Source organism: Chiloscyllium plagiosum, chromosome 24 (assembly GCF_004010195.1).
Source record: "Chiloscyllium plagiosum isolate BGI_BamShark_2017 chromosome 24, ASM401019v2, whole genome shotgun sequence".
Classification (NCBI taxonomy): Eukaryota; Metazoa; Chordata; class Chondrichthyes; order Orectolobiformes; family Hemiscylliidae; genus Chiloscyllium; species Chiloscyllium plagiosum.
Window position 1 is genome coordinate 26568928 of NC_057733.1, and position 19905 is coordinate 26588832.

Below are 19905 nucleotides of genomic sequence, written 5' to 3' on the forward strand. Positions count from 1 at the left end.
TCTCCAAAAACATATAATCAAGAAAGAATCCACTGTACCCACTACTGCAGCCTTTCTCTCGGACAGACTTAAAACAACAATTAACTTATCTGATTCTGTGCTGTGAACTTCGCCCAACAGTTCCTCCAAGATTAGTTGTGAATTTCACTGTTTGTTAATTTTCCCAGATGAACTCCGATGTCCAGCGATACACGAATTCAAACAGCAAAGACAGTAACTGTGCAGGTTTTCTCTCTCTCTCCCTCCTGCATTGTCCTCACCACGTGCTTCCTTTGTCTGCTCTTCTCCCTTTTAAACTGCTGTTGTTTTGACTTTTTTTTCCAAAGTTCCAAAACAATGCAGCAGCATATAAAACAGTAATTGCTGCTCTTGGAATTCGAGGAAATCACCTCCAACACCTAAAGTACCTCAAAAAAGGAGCAGCTCTAACAGCCAGAAACTTTTCCCGTTCTCCACCTTGGATTATCTTTGTGCATTTTCTATCTGAATGCTTGCTGTCTTCCTCCAACTTTGGGCTCTTTTTCTCATTCTTTTCCTCGCAAATACTATCGTCCCAACATTTGCTTCATGTACGCTCCTGTATTTTAGTTGTTTCTCATGGATAAAATTTGTAGAACATTCCATCAGAATGTGTCGAGAAAATTGTTAATTTGAAAAAGAAAGGCATTGAAATGCACCAAAATCCTTGCTTCACTTTGAAAAGGACATGAGGACCATCTTTATGAAATTGTGTTGTGTGTTGGTGGTTGAATATTTGAGATTTGATTCCATTGTCTCTACAATTTGCCATTCATGAGAAGGTGTATGTGAATTCCTGATATGCACTTGTAGCTAATGAAGCTGTCCATTGAGTACTGGATTGTGTAAAATTACTTTAAATGTGGTTTTGAAAAGTCCTGTTCAGTGAATCCATTTCTCAACATTCCACAGTCAGTCATTGCCTTGTAGAATGATGAGAATGCAGGAATTGTAGTTCACTTGCTTTTATGAACAGAAATGGTACAACCAAAATTTCGAATTGCTTGCACAGATTAGCAGAGAAGTTTAATTTGGTCCATCATTCATTGAAATTTGCATTTTGGACCATTTGGATTTGAGTGACCTGATTTAATGTGAAAACAGGATACATGGACAGAACAACTTAGGAATTTGTGTGTATATCCCCTTTTCCAGGGGTCTTCGTCATAGGCTGGGTGAATATTTCTGGTTGGGTTTCGAGACTTTGTTTGTGTGCCAAGCTATATTCTTCTAGATTTTGATGGAGTATTCTCAGTGAACATTTGCATAAATCTGAAAACTGTTTTGGAAGTTGTAACTTATCCTGCCGTATGAAAACATGCACAATATCTAAATGTGTTCATTTAGATATTCTCATACCAGAAATATTAAGGAAGACAAATTGTGTTGATAGACTTGTGAATCTTCTGAATATTTTCAGTTTTTCTTTGATGGTACAGGTCTTGTTAACAATATTGAGAGTTTGAACATTTGAAATGCTTAACAACAAAAGTCACAGTAAAGTGGGTGCTGCTTTTCTAAAACTTTGAATAATGGTACTACACTGTATTGTGTGTTAGAATATGTTCTGTGGTTATATGCGTTGCTTCGTGATCTCAAATATAAATAAGCAGACTAAGACTTTACACGTTTCTAGAGGGACTTTGTATTTTGAGATTCAAAATGACTTTCAATGCAGAAAGGGTAAATTCAATGCTCTAAAAACACATGCAGAAATCTATATATTTTGAAGAGCTGTGCACCTGTGATTGAAATAAATATGTTTATTAATCAGATTTCATTTGTCTAAAGGAGAATTTTTTTTTGCATTTCAGCTAAACTGACAGATAAATCCACTTGGTCATCTGGACCCATTGCTCAAACTCAACCATCTCTATCGCATGAATTATGGAAAGTGCCGCTAGGATCCAAAAACACTAGGCCACCACCAGGCCTGACAAACACCAAGCCATCACCATCCTGGGGTGTCAGTTCACTCGGACTTGTCTCAAGCTGGCCAAGCTCTTATTCCTCCAGTAAGATGTGATTTGTTGCAATGCCTCGTGCCTTAGACATTTGAAATTTGCTTATTATCTGAATTTTAATATTTCTGCTGCATTATGACTTTTAATTTTCCAGGTGTTACGATTTCCATAATAATAAAATGGTGGTTCAAGTTTCAGTTGACTTGATTATCTTGTGTAATTGCATTTTATTTTGAAACAATTTGAGATCTTGAAATATTAGAGGATCAGGTATTTTTCAAGAAATGGCAATTCACAACCAGAAAACTTCCTATATTCTATACCATGTATTGTTCGATATTTGATGGTTCAAGGAATCCCGCATATTAGTTTGTGATAATGTTTGTGGTACACATTTGATAGCAGTGAACCAGAGGACTCCTGGAGAAAGGTGTTATTTCACCTTAAGAATTGAAAATTCCTTATTGAGGGAAATTAGGAAACCCCGTATATACTTGGTAGTGAATTTCCTCTCTTTAAAGCACTTCTTTTTTTCTCTCTGCTTTGTAGGTGTATAACTTGAGCTTTCTAATTTTGCAAGTGAATCAAGTTTGCAGAAAGGAAATCTTTAAAAATCCCCATTAGCACAGAAATTCAACTTTGGACCTGAATCTCCCAATTGGAGCAAGAAAATTTACTTTGGTATTGTGCCTTCCTTTCAAATTTAATTCAATCTACCTAGTTTCCTTCGATTCTAGCATTAGAGGTATTGCATTACTATGAAATTACCTTGCCCTTTATCAGGACCCTTTATGACATTCAGTATAGTAAATTAGTAATCATCAATAGCAATATAGTCATACGTAAGTTCCATATTTGACCTTTACTAACTTGCTCAAAACTGAACAGAGAAACAAATCACATTGCTTTTCTTAAGATGAAGTGCCATCTTGCTCCATGAGTCCATTGGATACAGAGGAAATCCAAATCTTCCAGAAGAATAGTGTATCGTTTTTCCAATGTTAAAAGTATGTAACATACCTTTTGCCTTTTCAGATTCTGCTTGGAGTACTGACAGCTCTGGAAGAAACAATAGCTGGCTGGTTCTCCGAAACCTCACACCCCAGGTAACAATTGAACTGAGGAAGATTGTAGCTTTCTTTCACTGTAAACTGAAAATAATTTCACTCGTGCCAATGCCATTGGTTGCAATTGAGCTCGAAAATCAGTAATCTAAAATTTCCAAATTCTATTTAACTGAATTTATAGAATTTATTTAACATCCAATCAATCATCAAGTTATTCCTTTAAATGTATGTCTCATAATAGCATTATAATCATATTATAACATATTTCCAAGTTTATGATGAAGCTTATTTTATATTTTATAAAATTTAGGTTTATGATACCATTATGTCTGATCGCTTTCACAACTAGAAATTTTGCAGAATTAGAAGAAAATAAAAAGGTTTTCATCCATTTAGGGTAATATGGATTACACAAAATGGGAAAAAAAATGCGACATGAACAACAATGAAAAAACTGCAATGGTAGAGTTTGTTTTAATTCATTACTCCTTATAGCAATAATTCTGTCATAACATTCTTGTGTCAGAGTTATGTGTTCAAGCCACAGTCCAAAACCTTAAGGAGAATCTCAAAATCTCTATTTGAATGACTGTCTGAAAAGGAGTTGAGAGTATGGTGTTGGCATTGTTTCACATGATATCCTTAGCTTCTGTAAAACCTCAGGATATAATTGCTAGACCAGGTATTCTTTCCTCTCCATTCTACTCCCATTCCCACAACGAAAAGCTTTTCTCCTTCATAGACTGCTAGAGCCTTGGGACAATTTATCTAATGGAGCAACTGAAGGCAGTTATATTAAATGGTTTATTTTCCTTTCTCATGGGTGCTTTATTTTTCCTGAGTAGGAAAAACTCAGGAGGCCAATCTATTCACATGTGATTAATCACCATAATGTTACTCAACCAACCACTCAGATCCTGCAGGGTGTAGGGTTTGGTCATTGGTAATTTTAGTTAGCTCATTTAAATTTCGTTAAACATTAAAAATGTCTTTGTTTGTTAAATGACGACTGCTATTTAAGTAATTAACAAATACATAAGTTGCTGGAGAAACTCAGAAGAACCACTGGGCCTGAAACATTAGCTCCACTTTCTCTCCACAGATGCTGCCAGTCCGAGTTTTTCTAGCAATTTTCTTTTGTTGTTTTGGATTTCTAGCATCTGCAATTCTTTGTTTTATTTGTGAATAATTTGTTTTAAATTATAGAGGTCTACAGCACAGCAAAAGGCCCTTCACCTCAGAGTCTGCACTGGTCAAGAACATGAACCTAACTATTTTAATCCAATTTGCCTGTAATTGACCCATAATCTTGTCTGTCTGGGAATCCAAGTGCATGTCTAAATATTGCTTGAATGTTATGAGGTTTCCTGTCTCTGCCACTTTTATAAGCATTGAGTTCCAGATTCCCACCACTCTGAGTGAAAGAAATATTTCCTGTCACTTCCATAACTGTGTGCCAAGCAAACTTGTAAAGTTATGGACATGATTGTCCATGTGAAGATTTCAAAATAATACAAGTATTGATGGTTCACTTATTTGCTGCAGATCGATGGTTCGACTTTGCGGACTTTATGCATGCAACATGGTCCATTGATAACATTCCATCTGAACCTGACCCAAGGAAATGCTGTGGTTCGCTACAGTTCCAAGGAAGAAGCAGCTAAGGCCCAGAAATCTCTGCACATGTAAGTGTCTTAGATTATTCTAGCAAAAGGTTTTGTCATAATTTGGTTTTCCTTGGGTTTAAATCAGAAACAAGCCTCTTGAAGATTAGGAAAATGCAGATAAAAATGAAAAGAAAAGTTTCAGATTATTCCCACAGCCTGTCATTAGCCCTGATTTAGTGTATTTACTTTAAACTTTCACTCGTGCATTGGTGGCTACCTCACTGCTCCATGCTCATGGGTCAACCTTTTCTGGTTGGGGTCAAGAATGCACTTCCTATCCTTCCCCTTAGTCCTCTTTTTTTTTCATTTAACTTCCTCCAGCTATGTACACAACATACTCCTCAAACATCTCCTTTACTAAATTCCTGTGCACATCTGTTTCTGAACCTTGGATGTTAGTTTATTGATTTTGCAGGGTCATTCTAGCCAATCTAGGGAAGCATTGTGTCTAAAACAGAATCTGATTTTGTATTCTGAAGGGGAAAACCTCCAAGCTAAGTACAGAGGAACCTCAATTATCCTAATATCAATTATCCAAATATCGGATTACCCGAAGAAGATCTCTAGGTTCCGATAGAAATATTACATCAAAGAGCTGTTTCAACCCATCACGCCTTTTGTTTACAGGGATTTAAAAACTATCTTGGCTCATTGAAATGCTGCCGAGAACAGTCCTGGACATCGATAGGAGCCCAGGCGCCATCTCTAAATGACTAACCTGCCACCAACTCTCCCTATTCCCACACATTCTCTGGAGTTTTACATAGGGGTGAAGCCTAAAACACCTTTCCTCAGATATTCTTTCTAACATTGTCCTGTACAGGGCAGAGGTGGAACTTGTCAAAAGGTTCTGTCCGTCTGTGTGCGTGCATGTGCACACGTGTGTGTGTGTCTGCGCACACGTGCTGTTTGGAGACTTAGCACACAAAGGCAGCAGCAGTCTTGCTGTTGGTCTACACTCTGGCTGCCCCGGAGGGGAGGGTGGCTGATGGGGCTGGCACAGACGGGGGTTGGACGGTGGGTGGGAGCAGGCGGAGGGCGGTGTTGTGGTGCAGTGTTGGACGGGGCTGGGGGGGGCAGGTGGGGGTGGTGTTAGGTGAGGTTGGAGGCAGCGGCTCGCATTCTGTGTGTTGCAGTCTCCTCTCCTGAATGTGGAGTAGACTTAACAGAAAACTCTGAGCTCCAGAGGAGGGGCATTGAATCGATTAACCAAATAATCAATTATTCGAATGAAATAGTGCCTGCCCATCTCGTTCGGATAATCGAGGTTCCTCTGTAGTTGAGACGTCAACATTTAGAAATTCCACCACCGACATCCGTTGATCCCTATGCAGCTGTCAGAACAGTAACTGACTAAAAAAAAAAGTGCAATAATGAATTTTTTTCAAATTATTAGAACAGTGTTGAATAAAAAATTGTGCCATGTGTGCGCTCTCATTCTTGGTCCTTTTCATGAGGAGGAGTGTTTTCTCCTGTTTCTTCTGTCCAGAACCTGAATGATTATACATACTTCACCCAGGTCTCCAATCTGCTTTCTCTTCAAGAAGAGCAGTCCAAGGCATCTCCAGTCTATCTTTGTAACTCTATGATTCCTCTGGAACCATTTTCATAAATTGTTTTTACAACCCTTCCAACTCCTTCCATCACATCCTTCCTAACTAGTAGTACTTCAACTGAGGCTGGCCTTGTGTCTTATACAAAATCACCACAGCTTCCTTGGTCTGTATTCTCCGCCTCTATTAGTAGAGCCCTGAGCTACTGTATTTACTGTATTAACTTTCTCAGCTAATCTTGTTACTTTTAATGACTTAGGCATTTATACATTCAGGTATAAACTGCACTCAGTTTAGAGTTTTCACTTTTTTTATATTGTCGCCCCATATTCTTTCTACCAAAATATATTACCTCTTTCTTTGCTGCATTGAACTTCATCTGCTGGCTGCACCCCCACTCCACCAATTTATTATTATTCTTTCAAAAATTCTGCAATAGTTGCCAGTCTCTCTATACTGGATTTTTGCTTTTCTTCTTTTTCCCCAACTCTTCATGTTCACCCTGGGCCTCAGTTGTATTTTCTAGTTGATCCTTGTCATGAATTCATTGTAGGAATTCCTTCTGCCTGTAACACTACTGCTACCCAAAGCCCCTGTTATAACTACCTGATGGTTTTCACTCCTCTTTGTAACATCCTTGCAAATTTATTCCTGAACACTGAGCGAAATATATACCGAACAATGTAATGACACCTTTTTTTTTTTATTCATCAACTCCAGCTAAATTGATATATCCTTGGCCCCAGTGGGACATTCTCTTTCTTCAGTGCTGTAAGGCTATCTTTAATCAAAGTACCACCTTCATCCAGTTTTTAAATTTTCCTGCATTAATACTGTAATTAATATTTAACTTCCATTCCTGCCCTAAAATACTGCACATTGTTCCTTTTCAAATAGTCACCTAAGTCTTTTTTGAATGCCTCGATGGAACTTGCCTCCACCACACTCAGACAGTAGATCCTAGCCATATGCTGCAAAAAAATATATTTCCCTCATACCACTTGCTCTTTTCTTACTAATTACTTTATATGTGGGATCTCTCATTCTTAATCTTTTCATAAGCCAAATCTCTCTCAAAACTACATCATATTTCCTCTTGACAACATACATCTCCAACTCAGTAATCATATTTACAAACTTTGCATTCACATGCACGCACAGTAGCCCTGATTTAGATTTGATTACTTTCTCCCTTACACTGACCCCACCTATTAACTTACTTTTCTCTACTCTAGTGCTATCTATATGTTCTGGTAGTCTGCACATCTTGGCATTCTTCTGTTATCTCCTTGTCCCATACCACAACCAAGTTAATTTAAACCCTTCCGAGAAGCACTGGCAAAGCATTTAACAAGAAACTCAGTCCTGACTTTGTTCAGGTGCAATGCATCTGGCTAATATAGGTCAGATCTTCCCCCAGGAACCAAGTCTAATGTCCCAAGAATCTAAAACCCTCCCTCCTACACCAACTTCCCAGCCATAATTCATCTGTCTTCTCCTTCCATTTCTATACTCACTTGCATGTGCCACTGGGAACAACCCAGTGATTTTGTGGTCTTTGTTATCTTGCTGTCTAACTCCCTAAATTCTGATTACAGAACCATGTCCACTTTTCAACCGAATTTGTTGATTCTAACGTGGGCCATAACTTGTAGTTGTTCACCCTCCCTCCCCCAGCGTCGTGTGAAGCATTTCCATGACAACCTTTATCCTAGCACCAAAGAGGCAACACACTATCCTTGATTCAAGTCTGCAGCCACAGAAGCCTCTCTGCTTCCTAGCCTATCAAACTGCCTATCACTGTTGCTCTTCCAATCTTACTTGAAAATTCTCTGTACAGCACTGTAGGCTGATCGGAGAGCATGCCCATAGGTCACCCATTGTCTACTTTCCCACATACTGTTAAGCTGTAGAGTCATGCCATCTATAAAATGCTATCCACATCACTCTCAGTCTCATATGCATTGTAATGGTGCCAGCTACTGCAACTGATGGCACTTCCTGCATAAATCGTTATCCAGAATATTGGAAACATCCCGGAGTTCACACAAAGCACAGGAGGTATGCATGCCTGAGATTAAAGCAGCCTGCCATTCCTTTATTCATTAGATAACTTGCTACGGCTTGAAAAAAATCTGAATAAACATTACAACTTTGAATAAAGCCTTCCTAGTACTGAAAAGTTCAACTGATACTAAATCCATTTTTTAAAATTGCAATAAACCTTTCTTAAGTACTTCTTTCCCATCTGCACCAAATTCACTCCGACATTCAATCTCCCTCTTGGTCAGGTATTGTCTGCTGACTCTGTGCCCCCTGCATACCATTATGTTTGAAAACCAATGTAAGCAGAATTAGAATGACTTAACACCCTCAATACCATTTTATTAAAAGTCACAAAGCTTAAATCAACTTCCTTAATACAGCAGTATTTAAACTGTCATGGGATAACAAGTCATAGATTTGTTGTAGGCATATAATAAAGAAACTGAAATATGTATACTTCACATAGAAAACTAAAAATTCCAGTTCAAATTGTACAGTAGGTATATTCTCTATGTTTAAGATTGTATCTTAATTTCAGTTATCATTTAATTAGAGTCATAGAGATGTACAGCAAAGAAACAGACACTTCGATCCAACTCATTCAGGCTGACCAAATATCCCACCCAATCTAGTCCCACCTGCCATCACCTGGACCATATCCCTCCAAATCCTTTCTATTTATATACCCATCCAGATGCCTTTTAAATGTTGCAAATGTACCAGCCTCCACTACTTCCTCTGGCAGCTCATTCCATACACGTACCACCCTCTGAATGAAAAGATTGCCCCTTAGGTCCCTTTTATATCTTTTCCCTCTCACCCTAAACCTATGCTGTCTAGTTCTGGACTCCCTACCCCAGGGAAAAGACTTTGTCTATTTGTCCTATTCATGCTCCTTGTGATTTTATAAACTTCTATAAGGTCACCCCGCAGCCTCAGACACTGCAGGAAAAACAGCCCCAACCTATTCAACCTCTCCCTACAGCTCAAATCCTGCAACCCTGTCAAGATCCTCCAGAAAATTTTCTGATTCAGTATGTGGATGTACCAACTAGAGAAGGTGCAAAACTTGACCTACTCTTGGGAAATAAGGCAGCGCAGGTGACTGAGGAATCAGTGATGGAGCACTTTGGGGCCAGTGACCATAATTCTATTAGTTTTAAAATATGAATGAAAAGAATAGACCAGATCTAAAAGTTGAAGTTCTAAATTGGAGGAATTAGATATTAGGTAAGAACTTTCAAAAGCTGATTGAGGGCAGATGTTTGCATGTAAAGGGACGGCTGGAAAATGGGAAGCCTGCAGAAATGAGATAATGAGAGTCCAGAGACAGTATATTCCTGTTAAGGTGAAAGAAAAGGCTGGTAGGTATAGGGAATGCTGAATGAGTAAAGAAATTGAGGTTTTGGTTAAGAAAACGAAGGAAGCATATGTCAGGTATAGACAGGAGAGATCGAGTGAATCCTTAGAAGAGTAGAAAGGCAGTAGGAATATACTTAAGAGAGAAATCAGGAGGGCAAAAAAGGAGACATGAGATAGCTTTGGCAAATAGAATTAAGGAGAATCCAAAGGGTTTTTACAAATATATTAAGGACAAAAGGATAACTCGGGAGAGAATAGGGCTCCTCAAAGATCAGCAAGGCAGCCTTTGTGTGGAGCCACAGAAAATGGGGGAGATACTAAATGAATATTTTGCATCAGTATTTACTGTGGAAAAGGACATGGAAGATATAGAATGTCGGGAAATAGATGGTGACATCTTGAAAAATGTCCATATTAGAGAGGAGGAGGTGCTTGGATGTCTTGAAACGGTTAAAGGTGGATAAGTCCCCAGGACCTGATCTGTGGGAAGCTAGAGTAGTGATTGCTGGACCTCTTGCTGAGATATTTATATCATCGATAGTCACAGGCGAGGTGCCGGAAGATTGGAGGTTGGCTAACGTGGTGCCACTGTTTAAAAAGGGTGGTAAGGACAAGCCAGGGAACTATAGACCAGTGAGCTTGACATCGATAGTGGGCAAGTTGTTGGAGGGAATCCTGAGGGACAGGATGTACATGTATTTGGAAAGGCAAGGAGTAATTAGGAATAATCAACGTGGCTTTGTGCATGGGAAATCATGTTTCACTAACGTGATTGAGTTTTTTGAGGAAGTAACAAAGAGGATTGATGAGGGCAGAGCAGTAAATGTGATCTGTATGGACTTCAGTAAGGTGTTTGACAAGGTTCTCCATGAGAGACTGGTTAGCGAGGTTAGATCTCACGGAAAAAGGAAGAGCTAGCCATTTGGACACAGAACTGGCTCAAAGGTAGAAGACGGAGGGTTGTGGTGGTGGAGGGTTGTTTTTCAGACTGGAGGCCTGTGACCAGTGGAGTGCCACAAGGATTGGTGCTGGGTCCTCTACTTTTTGTTATTTACATAAATGATTTGGATGCGAGCATAAGAGGTACAGTTAGTAAGCTTGCAGATGGCACCGAGATTGGAGGTGTAGTGGACAGCGAAGAGGGGTACCTCAGATTACAACAGGATCTTGACCAGATGGGCCAATGGGCTGAGAAGTGGCAGATGGAGTTTAATTCCAATAAATGCAAGGTGCTGTATTTTGGGAAAGCAAGTCTTAGCAGGACGTATACACTTAATGGTAAGGTCCTAGGGAGTGTTTCTGAACAAAGAAACCTTGGAGTGCAGGTTCACAGCTCCTTGAAAGTGGAGTCGCAGGTAGATAGGATAGTGAAGAAGGCGTTTGGTATGCTTTCCTTTTTTGGTCAGAGTATTGAGTACAGGAGTTGGGAGGTCATGTTGTGGCTGTACAGGACATTGGTTAGGCCACTGTTAGAATATTGCGTGCAATTCTGGTCTCTTTCCTATCGGAAAGATGATGTGTATTTTGAAAGGGGGTTGAGTTATGTAAAACCTGTCTTAAATAAATAAGTCATGAATAGTGTCATTCAAAGTTTTTCAGAAAAGTTAATTCAACTTCGTCTCTCATGCTCAACTCTCCTTTTTTTAACCAGGTGCGTTCTGGGAAACACTACCATCCTCGCTGAATTTGCTAGTGACGAGGAAGTTAACCGTTTCTTTGCACAAGGTCAAACACTGACACAGACCTCTAGCTGGCAGTCTAACACAGGAACCAATCAGAGCCGACTTGGGTCAAGCACCAACTCTCACGGATTGGTCCGCAATGACCTGGGTCACTGGAATACTACAAGCCTGAGTGGGAAAGGAGCAAATGACCTTCTATGGAGTGGTGTCCCCCAATACTCCAGCAGCCTCTGGGGGCCTCCAAACAGTGATGATACCAGAGTAATTGGCAGCCCTACGCCTATAAACACCTTGCTCCCTGGTGACCTTCTCAGTGGAGAATCCATGTAGGGAAAACTGACTATCTTGTGGAGCTAACAATCAGCACTAAACAACCCAATTTTGGGCATCATATTGACCCTTGATCCACAACCTTTTTTGGTTGGGTATGGAGGGTGGGCAGGGAAATGGGAGGGAGGGAGGGAAAGGGGCATGGAAAAGTCTACTTTTGTGAGCCTGGGTTTAGTATGCACATTACCCTTGCTTTCATTATTTCGTTTGATCCCAAAAACATATCAACACAAATACTTGAATCAAGCAGGCCAATAATGAAATGTGAAAACCGTCTAATTTACACTTCCAAGATGTTGTCATCACAAATAGGCTCAAACAAAAAAAGGTTTGTTTGTGTGTGTGTGTGAGAGAGAGAGAGAGGATTCAGATGTATGAGTGTGTATGAAATCAGTGTGTTTTTCTTTCTTTATACAGTATATGCTTTTATTTGCTTGTCAGTCAAATTATTAGCTTCTAACTTTGCACTGAGTGTATGCAGCCCCTCCAGCTAATCTTACAAAGGGGGCCAGCAGCAATTCATGTGTAAATGTTTACTCAAGGACGCTCTTAAACAGTGTATGCTCTGGAGATGATGTGTATACCTACCTTTAGTGGCTTTTTTGTGGACTAATGCAAGAGAATTATTACAGGAGTATTGCACCAGTTTTCTTTCAGAGTATAAAATTTAAAAAAATTTTAAAAATGCTCTAGTTGAACTGTGGCCATAGCTACACAATAGAGCGGACCCAGCCTGCAAGCAGGCAAGGGGAAGCACTTGGACTGCAAATTTTTGTGACTGATTTGGAGGTGCCTATGTCTGGTATCCTCCTGTTTACAAACTTTTCGGAACTTTAGAAAAAGGAAAAATAAAATGAAAAAAGGACAGTTACTCTTCCATCAAAACCTATTTTCAGAATGAAGATGTGCTACTTCAGAACTCTGGGAATGAACAGTGTTGTATTTTTTTGGCCATTGTTGTGTATTTTTTCCTTCGTAAATGTTTGCTCACTTTCTTGCACACAGTGGATGATGTCTCAGGAAGGCCTGAATTTTCTGGGGAGCTACTCCACGCCATTTCATGTATTTTAACCCAACCTCTAGCACTGAAGAAAAGAAGAAAATACCTGTTTATTCTGTAGCAGTTACTTATTTACCAAATAATGGACACAACAATGTTTGAAGAGTGCTTTATGAAATGCTTTATGTTTTAAAAAGAAATCAATGCTTTTGATTGTGTTAAAGACAATGGACTAACATACTTTACAGTATGTTACTGTAAAAACTCTCCTTGTCCCAGCCTGCTTTGATCAGGTAACTTGTGCATTAACTTTGGATAGGTTTTTATTGGTTTTATCGAGCTGTTGTTGGCAAGTGAAAAGCTGGTTTAGAGGATCATGAACTATGCACAAATGGGTTCAAGACTTTGTTTTTCCTGGATTTTAGTAGAGTGTATTTACTTGTTTCTTCTCAGAAGGTATTTACATCTCATTGCCATTATGTATATTCCAAGCCGAAAATAGTCTTGAGTTGTAGAAAAAGCCTGACTTTAAAGATTTAGGGGGTTGTGGGGGGGGGGGGGGGTGCGGAGGCGGAAATGGGTATGAACGTCTGTGTTATTTCATTTTTGCCTTTGATTTATAAATGTTGATAATCCAAGTTTTGTTTTTAAAGTTGGTGGCTTTTAACATTTTCTCCTCATAGAATGTGATTGTAAAACATATGCACAGAAGATTGCTTTGTTGGGCTTCTTGAGAACTATCATTTGCAGGTTTTGTTCCCTTGCAGTTGAACAAGATCAATTAATGCATTATCTGTTTGAAATGAAGGATAATTTTCATTCACTTACACTGAGCAGATCCTAAAGAGTCAGTATGTTGTGGTTAAGCTGCTTTCCTGTTCTATTCATTGTTTACTCTGAGGTAGCAGATTACCATGATGTATTGCATTAACTGGATATACTCGGTTTACTAAAGAGGTTGCCCCATCAGCTCTATAAAGATGGTGCTCTAAGTGGCTCTGAAACATTAAATGGTGAATACTTAATAAACTACATCAGAAACAAACCTTTTAAACCAATTTAGGAAACCTTTTTTCCCGAAGTATATAGTGCTATGTTGAAAGTCTATTGATAAAATTCCCCAATTTAAACTAATCATCAAACCATTCCATGAGTTTGACGCCCTGGTCTGGTACCAGTGTATGTATGTGTGTGTGTGTGTGTGTGTGTTTGTGTGTGTGTGTATATGTATATATATTATATGTGTGTTGGCAATTTATATCCACCCACTTGCTTGTCAAGTGCAGCCTATACAAAACCCTGTGATTAACTGAGATTTAATTTGTAACTGCAAAGTAACACCAGCATTCCAAATTTGTGTGGTCTGATTTGAAGAGGAATTATACTTCTAATACCAGATTGCTATTGGAAGTGTTAATGAAGAATTTTGGCTGCACCTCCTTTTTTGGAAAAAAAAAGGTGGCATTTGTTTTGGGTTTCAGTGCACATTGTGAAATTTGACTATCCTAACCTGCCAAATGATTCATGGAGGTTTGCTCACCTTGAAATTTGTTTTGAAGAATTAGATTGCTGTATATAAAAGGCTTTTGTATATAATCTGCTAGGGTTCAAACTCTATTAGAGATATGTTATGTCAAAGCACTGTTGTAATTTGAAATTAGTTACTCACTTTTAAGCAGTTTCAGAGCCCAATGGAAGTGTTCAGTATGGATGTGAGATATCAAATGTCAATGCCACCTCCAGCACTAAGAGGAATTTGTGATTTTGTTAAAAAGTGGAACTTGTTTTTTAAAGAAACTGTCCAAACTTTACTTTGTTGAGATAACAAAGCACAATTAGCTTAATTAAATGACAAATAAAAACAAATGTTCAGAGAAACAAGGATTTTTCAGGTGAAACATTTGGATGTTTAAATGCATTTGAAATTAAAGCTTGATTTGGATTCACCCACATAAGTAAACAAGTTTGATCCATTTTGTTTACTTTAATGGATACCCCTCCCTTTGCATGTTTCCTTATAACAGAACAAGCAACAGAACTGACACAAGCCAGAGCATTGAAAAGTTGTGACAACCATTGTGCGTGCATACTTTGTGCAGCAAATATTCGTCCAAATCAAGTTTTCACCTTGTAATGTTAAAACATATTTTCATTTTTGCTGGTAGAGTATGTATTATTGAATCAACAATGAATAAAAGATTACGCCTCCATTTACCTCTTCAAGCTATATGCTTTTGCTTGCCACATTTGAGCTATTAACTCCTATAAGTTAAGCATTGGATTTTACAGCAGAATTTTTGTTTTTGAACACACAACTGGAATGATGTTTTGCATTGGAAATGCATTATTATCAATAAACACCAAGCAATGCTGTGTATAAGTATAGTACAAGACCAGAATTCATTTTGAGTTGACCTCTAAGGATATAAACATACTTAGCCATATACTCTGGTCCATTGGTTTAAAAAAAAGTTTTCCCTATTTAGAATTGAATGTATTTTAATAATCTTGAAGTAATTAGGCAAGAGCAAATAGGTGCATATGAATAAAATTACAGACGAATGCAGAGTTCTATTTTGAATGATCATTTATAATCTGCAAATTAATGCTCAGCATGATTATTGTCATTTAATCAAATTTGGGCAGCAGTGTACAATTTTTTAATATGGATATGGTTGGCAAAGTTGTATTGCTATGAGATTTTACAATTATCTTTTCAGTGAAATTGTATTAAATGTAAAATAACAAGGCGTTTTTGCTTAATCCTGTAATAAAATAGGACAAGGAGTTTATGCAACTGTGGGATTGAGATAAACTATCTATCTGGATTCATTGTACAAATTTTTGTTTTATTCATTCATGGCATGTGGGTGTCACTAGCTAAACTAGCATTTATTTCCAGTCCCTAATTGCCCAGCAGGTAGTTAGAAGTCAACCGCATTGAAGTGAGACTGAAGTCACATGGACGAGACCAGGTAAAGCTAGCAGTTTCCTTCCATTAAGAATATTAGTGAATCATTTGGGTTTTTTCCAAAAATCAGCAATAGTTTCATGGTCATCATTAGACAATTAATTCCATATTTCTATTGAATTAAATATTCATTATCTGCCATTACGTATTTTGAACCGAGGTCCATAGAACCTTACTAGATCTCTGGATTAATAGTCCAGTGTTAATCCCACTACCGAGATAATAGACTAAATTCTGCGGTCAGCAGCCAAGCAATGGTGCTCCCTATGACTTCAAAGAAAACTGCCCCGAAAGATCTGCCATTGTTTTACCCTATTCTCAACAGCTGTTTAACTCAGGAGCCAAGTCAAAGGAATGTCTTGGATGTAGCTGCAATGGTATCAGCAAATAAACGAATTAGCAACAAATCATTGCTGAAATATTCAACCTGCCAACTAGGAAACTAAAAATGCTTAGGGCCCAAATTTTTGCTATGACAGAGAGCATTTCATTGTAGTGAAATAGTGTAGGTAGTTTGAAATCACACATTCCAATCCCAAACACTGCACAGGAGCAGAGGTGTAATCAGGACAGTGTAGGAGCAAATTACTGCCAGGTTGTTTTGTGAATGTCTATGGAGGCAGCTAGCCAGAGTGGAGTGGAGTTGTGGCATCACTGTTGCATGGAATTCAGTGTGCACATTGAACCTGTGAAAGCTGGTCTGAACTTTCCTAATTTGTTTGGATAGCCACAGTACCCTTTTGGAGAGATAAGGTGCCCCTATGGATGTGATCCTGAAGCACTTTTTGTGGGGGAGGTTGGGAAGCAGTTACAGTTAAGGTGGTCAGGTATCCTTGGAAAGGGAGAAGTTTTCTCAGGTATACTTGGACATTCTTAGCAATAGAGAAGATTTGTGCCTAAAATATGTCTAAAAACATTGGAGCTTTCAAACCTGACATGCCTTGCAATTTTATCTTCCAGGTTGACAGGCTGAATATTTCAGCCATGTTTGTTTGCTAATTTGCTTACTTGGTGATACCATTGCAACTACATCCCAAGGCATTCCTTTGACTTGGCTCCCGAGTTAAACAGCTGTTGAGTAATGGGTAAAACAATGGCAGAGATCACTAGATCTTTGGGAGGCAGTTTTCTTTGAAGCCATAGGGAGCACCATTGCTTGGCAATGACGGCAAAATTTAGACTGTTATCTAGGTAGTGGTATTAACACTGGACTATTAATCCAGAGATCTAGTAAGGTTCTATGTAGCTGGGTTCAAAGAATATAATGAAGCAGATAATGGACTTTATGGGCCTTCAGATTCCCTGTTGTTTTGTCAACCCATCGTTCCACCCACCACTCGTTAAATGCCTATTATCAAATTGTACCTATACACACAGGTGATTAAACAAAGGTATATTCTATTTTATAGAAAGCATCCAAAAAATCAGGGTCATTATATAAACATCAGTGTGCCATAATGGAATAGTAAAACATTGGTTTTAAAGTAACTTGACAATATGGTCCAAGGAAAGTTTGTGCTTAATGCTGAAGAAATCGGGGAGTCAAGGGTTCTTTTAATTACAGTTTATGTTAATATTGGGCAAGTCAGATCCCAGACAGAAATTTGGCTTGATAAATCATCCCTTTTTTTAAAAAATATAGCATGGTGGTCTTTCACTGAAACATAAGAACACATGGCTTTGTATTTGATTTTAACAATAAAACCAGTTTATTACACAAAATAAGTTAAATTTGTACATAATAATTTGAACAATTTTGAAATATATGGCAAAACAAAATCCCCAAATTTCTTTGAAATCTGTAGATTGAAAAGACAATTATATATAAATCGCATCTTTTGTAATACCTTCCTAAAGAATAGAAATGTATGAGGCATTTTCAGTTCCCATAAAAATTATGTTCAACACTTCCAATGCAACCTTACAGTAGTTAATACTTAAGTCTGCTCACGTAACAGCATTCAATTTCCTTCATTGTGCTCTTGATAAGATATCTGTTAGAACATTGACTTTTCCAGACCGATGAAGCATTTTTAAATTGTTGAAGGATTAAACTCCATTGAAATAATTTAAAAAATCAAATGATTGTTTGTTATATAAATAAGTATAATTCACAATGATGTATATTTCAAAATAACGTAGGACCATCAGGGACATGCTGCTGTTGAATATTTCTGGTGTGTTCAGTTTCTTCATAAATACCTATGTTTTATTGAGACACGATCAAAAGGAAATCAAAGTTGGAAACCAAATGTTTTGGTATGTGAATTTTTGAAAGGACAAGCAGGAAAGAAAGGGTTTTGGTGAAGCATTATTGGTACAGGATGGCATAAGTACAGTGGCAAAAAATTATTTTGAATTGGAAGGTGGATCCCTACAGAGGAGGCAAGAAACAAAAAGGCAGGGAAGCAACTGATACGTGTAATCTTACAAGTAGGTATTAGGTGGAACAGAAAATAAATTATAAGATAATGAGGTGATGTAACAAAGGCAGTATATTAATTATAGGTGACTTTAATCTTGTAGATTGGGACAGTCAGATTGGAAGAGGTAGCTAAGAAGAAATCAGTGTATGTTCACACAGTTTTCTTGAGCAATATGTTCATCGAGCCAGGGATCAAGCTATTTTGGATCTGTTGTGTCATAAAGCAGGTTCAATAAATTATGTCAGAGCAAAAGATCTCCCTAGGAAGCAGCATGGTCGAATTTAATATTCAGTTTGAGAGGGAGCAACTTGAGATGAAAATAACTCTTAAGTTGAAATAACCTAATCACAAAGGAATAAGGGAAGAGCTGGCTGGAGTGGACTGGGAAAGGAATTTAGCCATGACGGTTGAGGAACAATGAAGACAGGCAGGAGGCTGGAAGAACACAGCAAGCCAGGCAGCATCAGGAGGTGCAGAAGTCGAAGGTTCGGGCGTACCCTTCTTCAGGACTGGGGTTGGGTGTAGGGGGTGGTGGGGGCAGGTAGTGAAGTGGGGATAGGTTAAGACGGGCAGAGGGTATGACCTGGTTGGTCAGGGAGGAATGAATCCAGCAGGTGGCTGGGAGGAGTGGAAGGGATGGGGACAGGCTGGGAAGGGAGGCTATTTAAAATTGGAGAACTCTATATTGAGTCCTCTGGGCTGTAGACTGCCCAGGTGGAAGATAAGGTGTTAACCCTCCAATTTGTGGTTTGGTTTGTTGTGGCAATGGAGAAGGCCAAGAATGGTCATGTCAGAAAGGGAGTAGGAAGGGGAATTAAAATGTCCGGTGACTAGGAAGTCCAGTCAGTTCATTCCTCCCGTCGATTTCTCTACTTCCTAATGCTGGATGGCTTGTTTGCTGTGTTCTTCCAGCCTTCTGCCTGTCTACCTTACATTCTAGCATCTGCAGTTTTTTTTTTGTCCCTAACAGAGGTTGAGGAATAATGGCAGAATTTTAAGAAAATGGTTCATGGCTCCCAGCAAAGAAGTATTCTCAGAAGGGGGTGAGCCAACAACCGCTAACCAAGCAAGTTAAGAACAACATCAAGTTGAATGAAAACCTGTACAACGTGCAAAGGTTAGTGGTAGGCCAGAGGATTGGGAAAGTTTCAAAAGCAAAAAGGTGACCAAAAAATAATAGGTGGAGAAGGTAAACTTTGAGGGTAAACTTGAAAGTAATATTAAGATAGATGGCAAGAAATTCTGTGTGTTTAAAAAAGAGTGAAATCAAAGTGAATATCGGCCCCTTAGAGAATGTGGCTGAGGAAATTGCAGTGAGGAACCAAGAAATGGCAGAGGAGTGAAATAAATACTTTGCATCTTTATGGTAGGAACTACTTAAAGATTCCAAAATTACCAAATCTGCTGCAGGCAAAGGAGGAGAGAAAATAAATACACTATCACTGGAGAAAAAGTGCTAGAGAAGCCAACGGATCTAAAGACTGAAAAGTGCCCTGTACGCAACCTAGGATGTGAAATAATGTAGCTACAGATATAGTGGATGCAATTGTCATAATCATCCAAACATTCAGATACTGGAAATGTCAGAGGATTGAAATGTAACAGTGTTACATTCATTTTTAAGAAAAGGAGACAAAACACAAAATATCTATATGCCAGTCAGTTTGACGTCTGTTATTGGCAAAATCCTAGAATCTAGTATAATGGCTGCAATAGAGCTTTTAGACATACTTAAGATGATCAAGCAGAATCAGCACGGCTTCATGAGGGGGAAATCATGCCTGACCTATTTACCAGAATTCTTTGAAGAGGTTACAAG

The 19905-nt window shown here is 38.6% G+C and overlaps 1 protein-coding gene across 7 annotated transcripts in view; it reads left to right on the plus strand.

Annotated features, from left to right (window-relative positions):
* The window catches only part of tnrc6c1 (trinucleotide repeat containing adaptor 6C1), a 75418-nt gene extending 60519 nt beyond the window's left edge, over positions 1 to 14899 (plus strand). For all 7 annotated transcript variants that reach the window (XM_043714634.1, XM_043714635.1, XM_043714636.1 and 4 more), the window contains 4 exons: positions 1833 to 2033; positions 3018 to 3088; positions 4595 to 4734; positions 11329 to 14899. In XM_043714634.1, coding sequence (XP_043570569.1) covers positions 1833 to 2033; positions 3018 to 3088; positions 4595 to 4734; positions 11329 to 11689 — 773 coding nt within the window. In that variant the 3' untranslated portion in view covers positions 11690 to 14899. The remainder of the gene's footprint in view (positions 1 to 1832; positions 2034 to 3017; positions 3089 to 4594; positions 4735 to 11328) is intronic.
* Positions 14900 to 19905: the final 5006 nt, after the last annotated feature.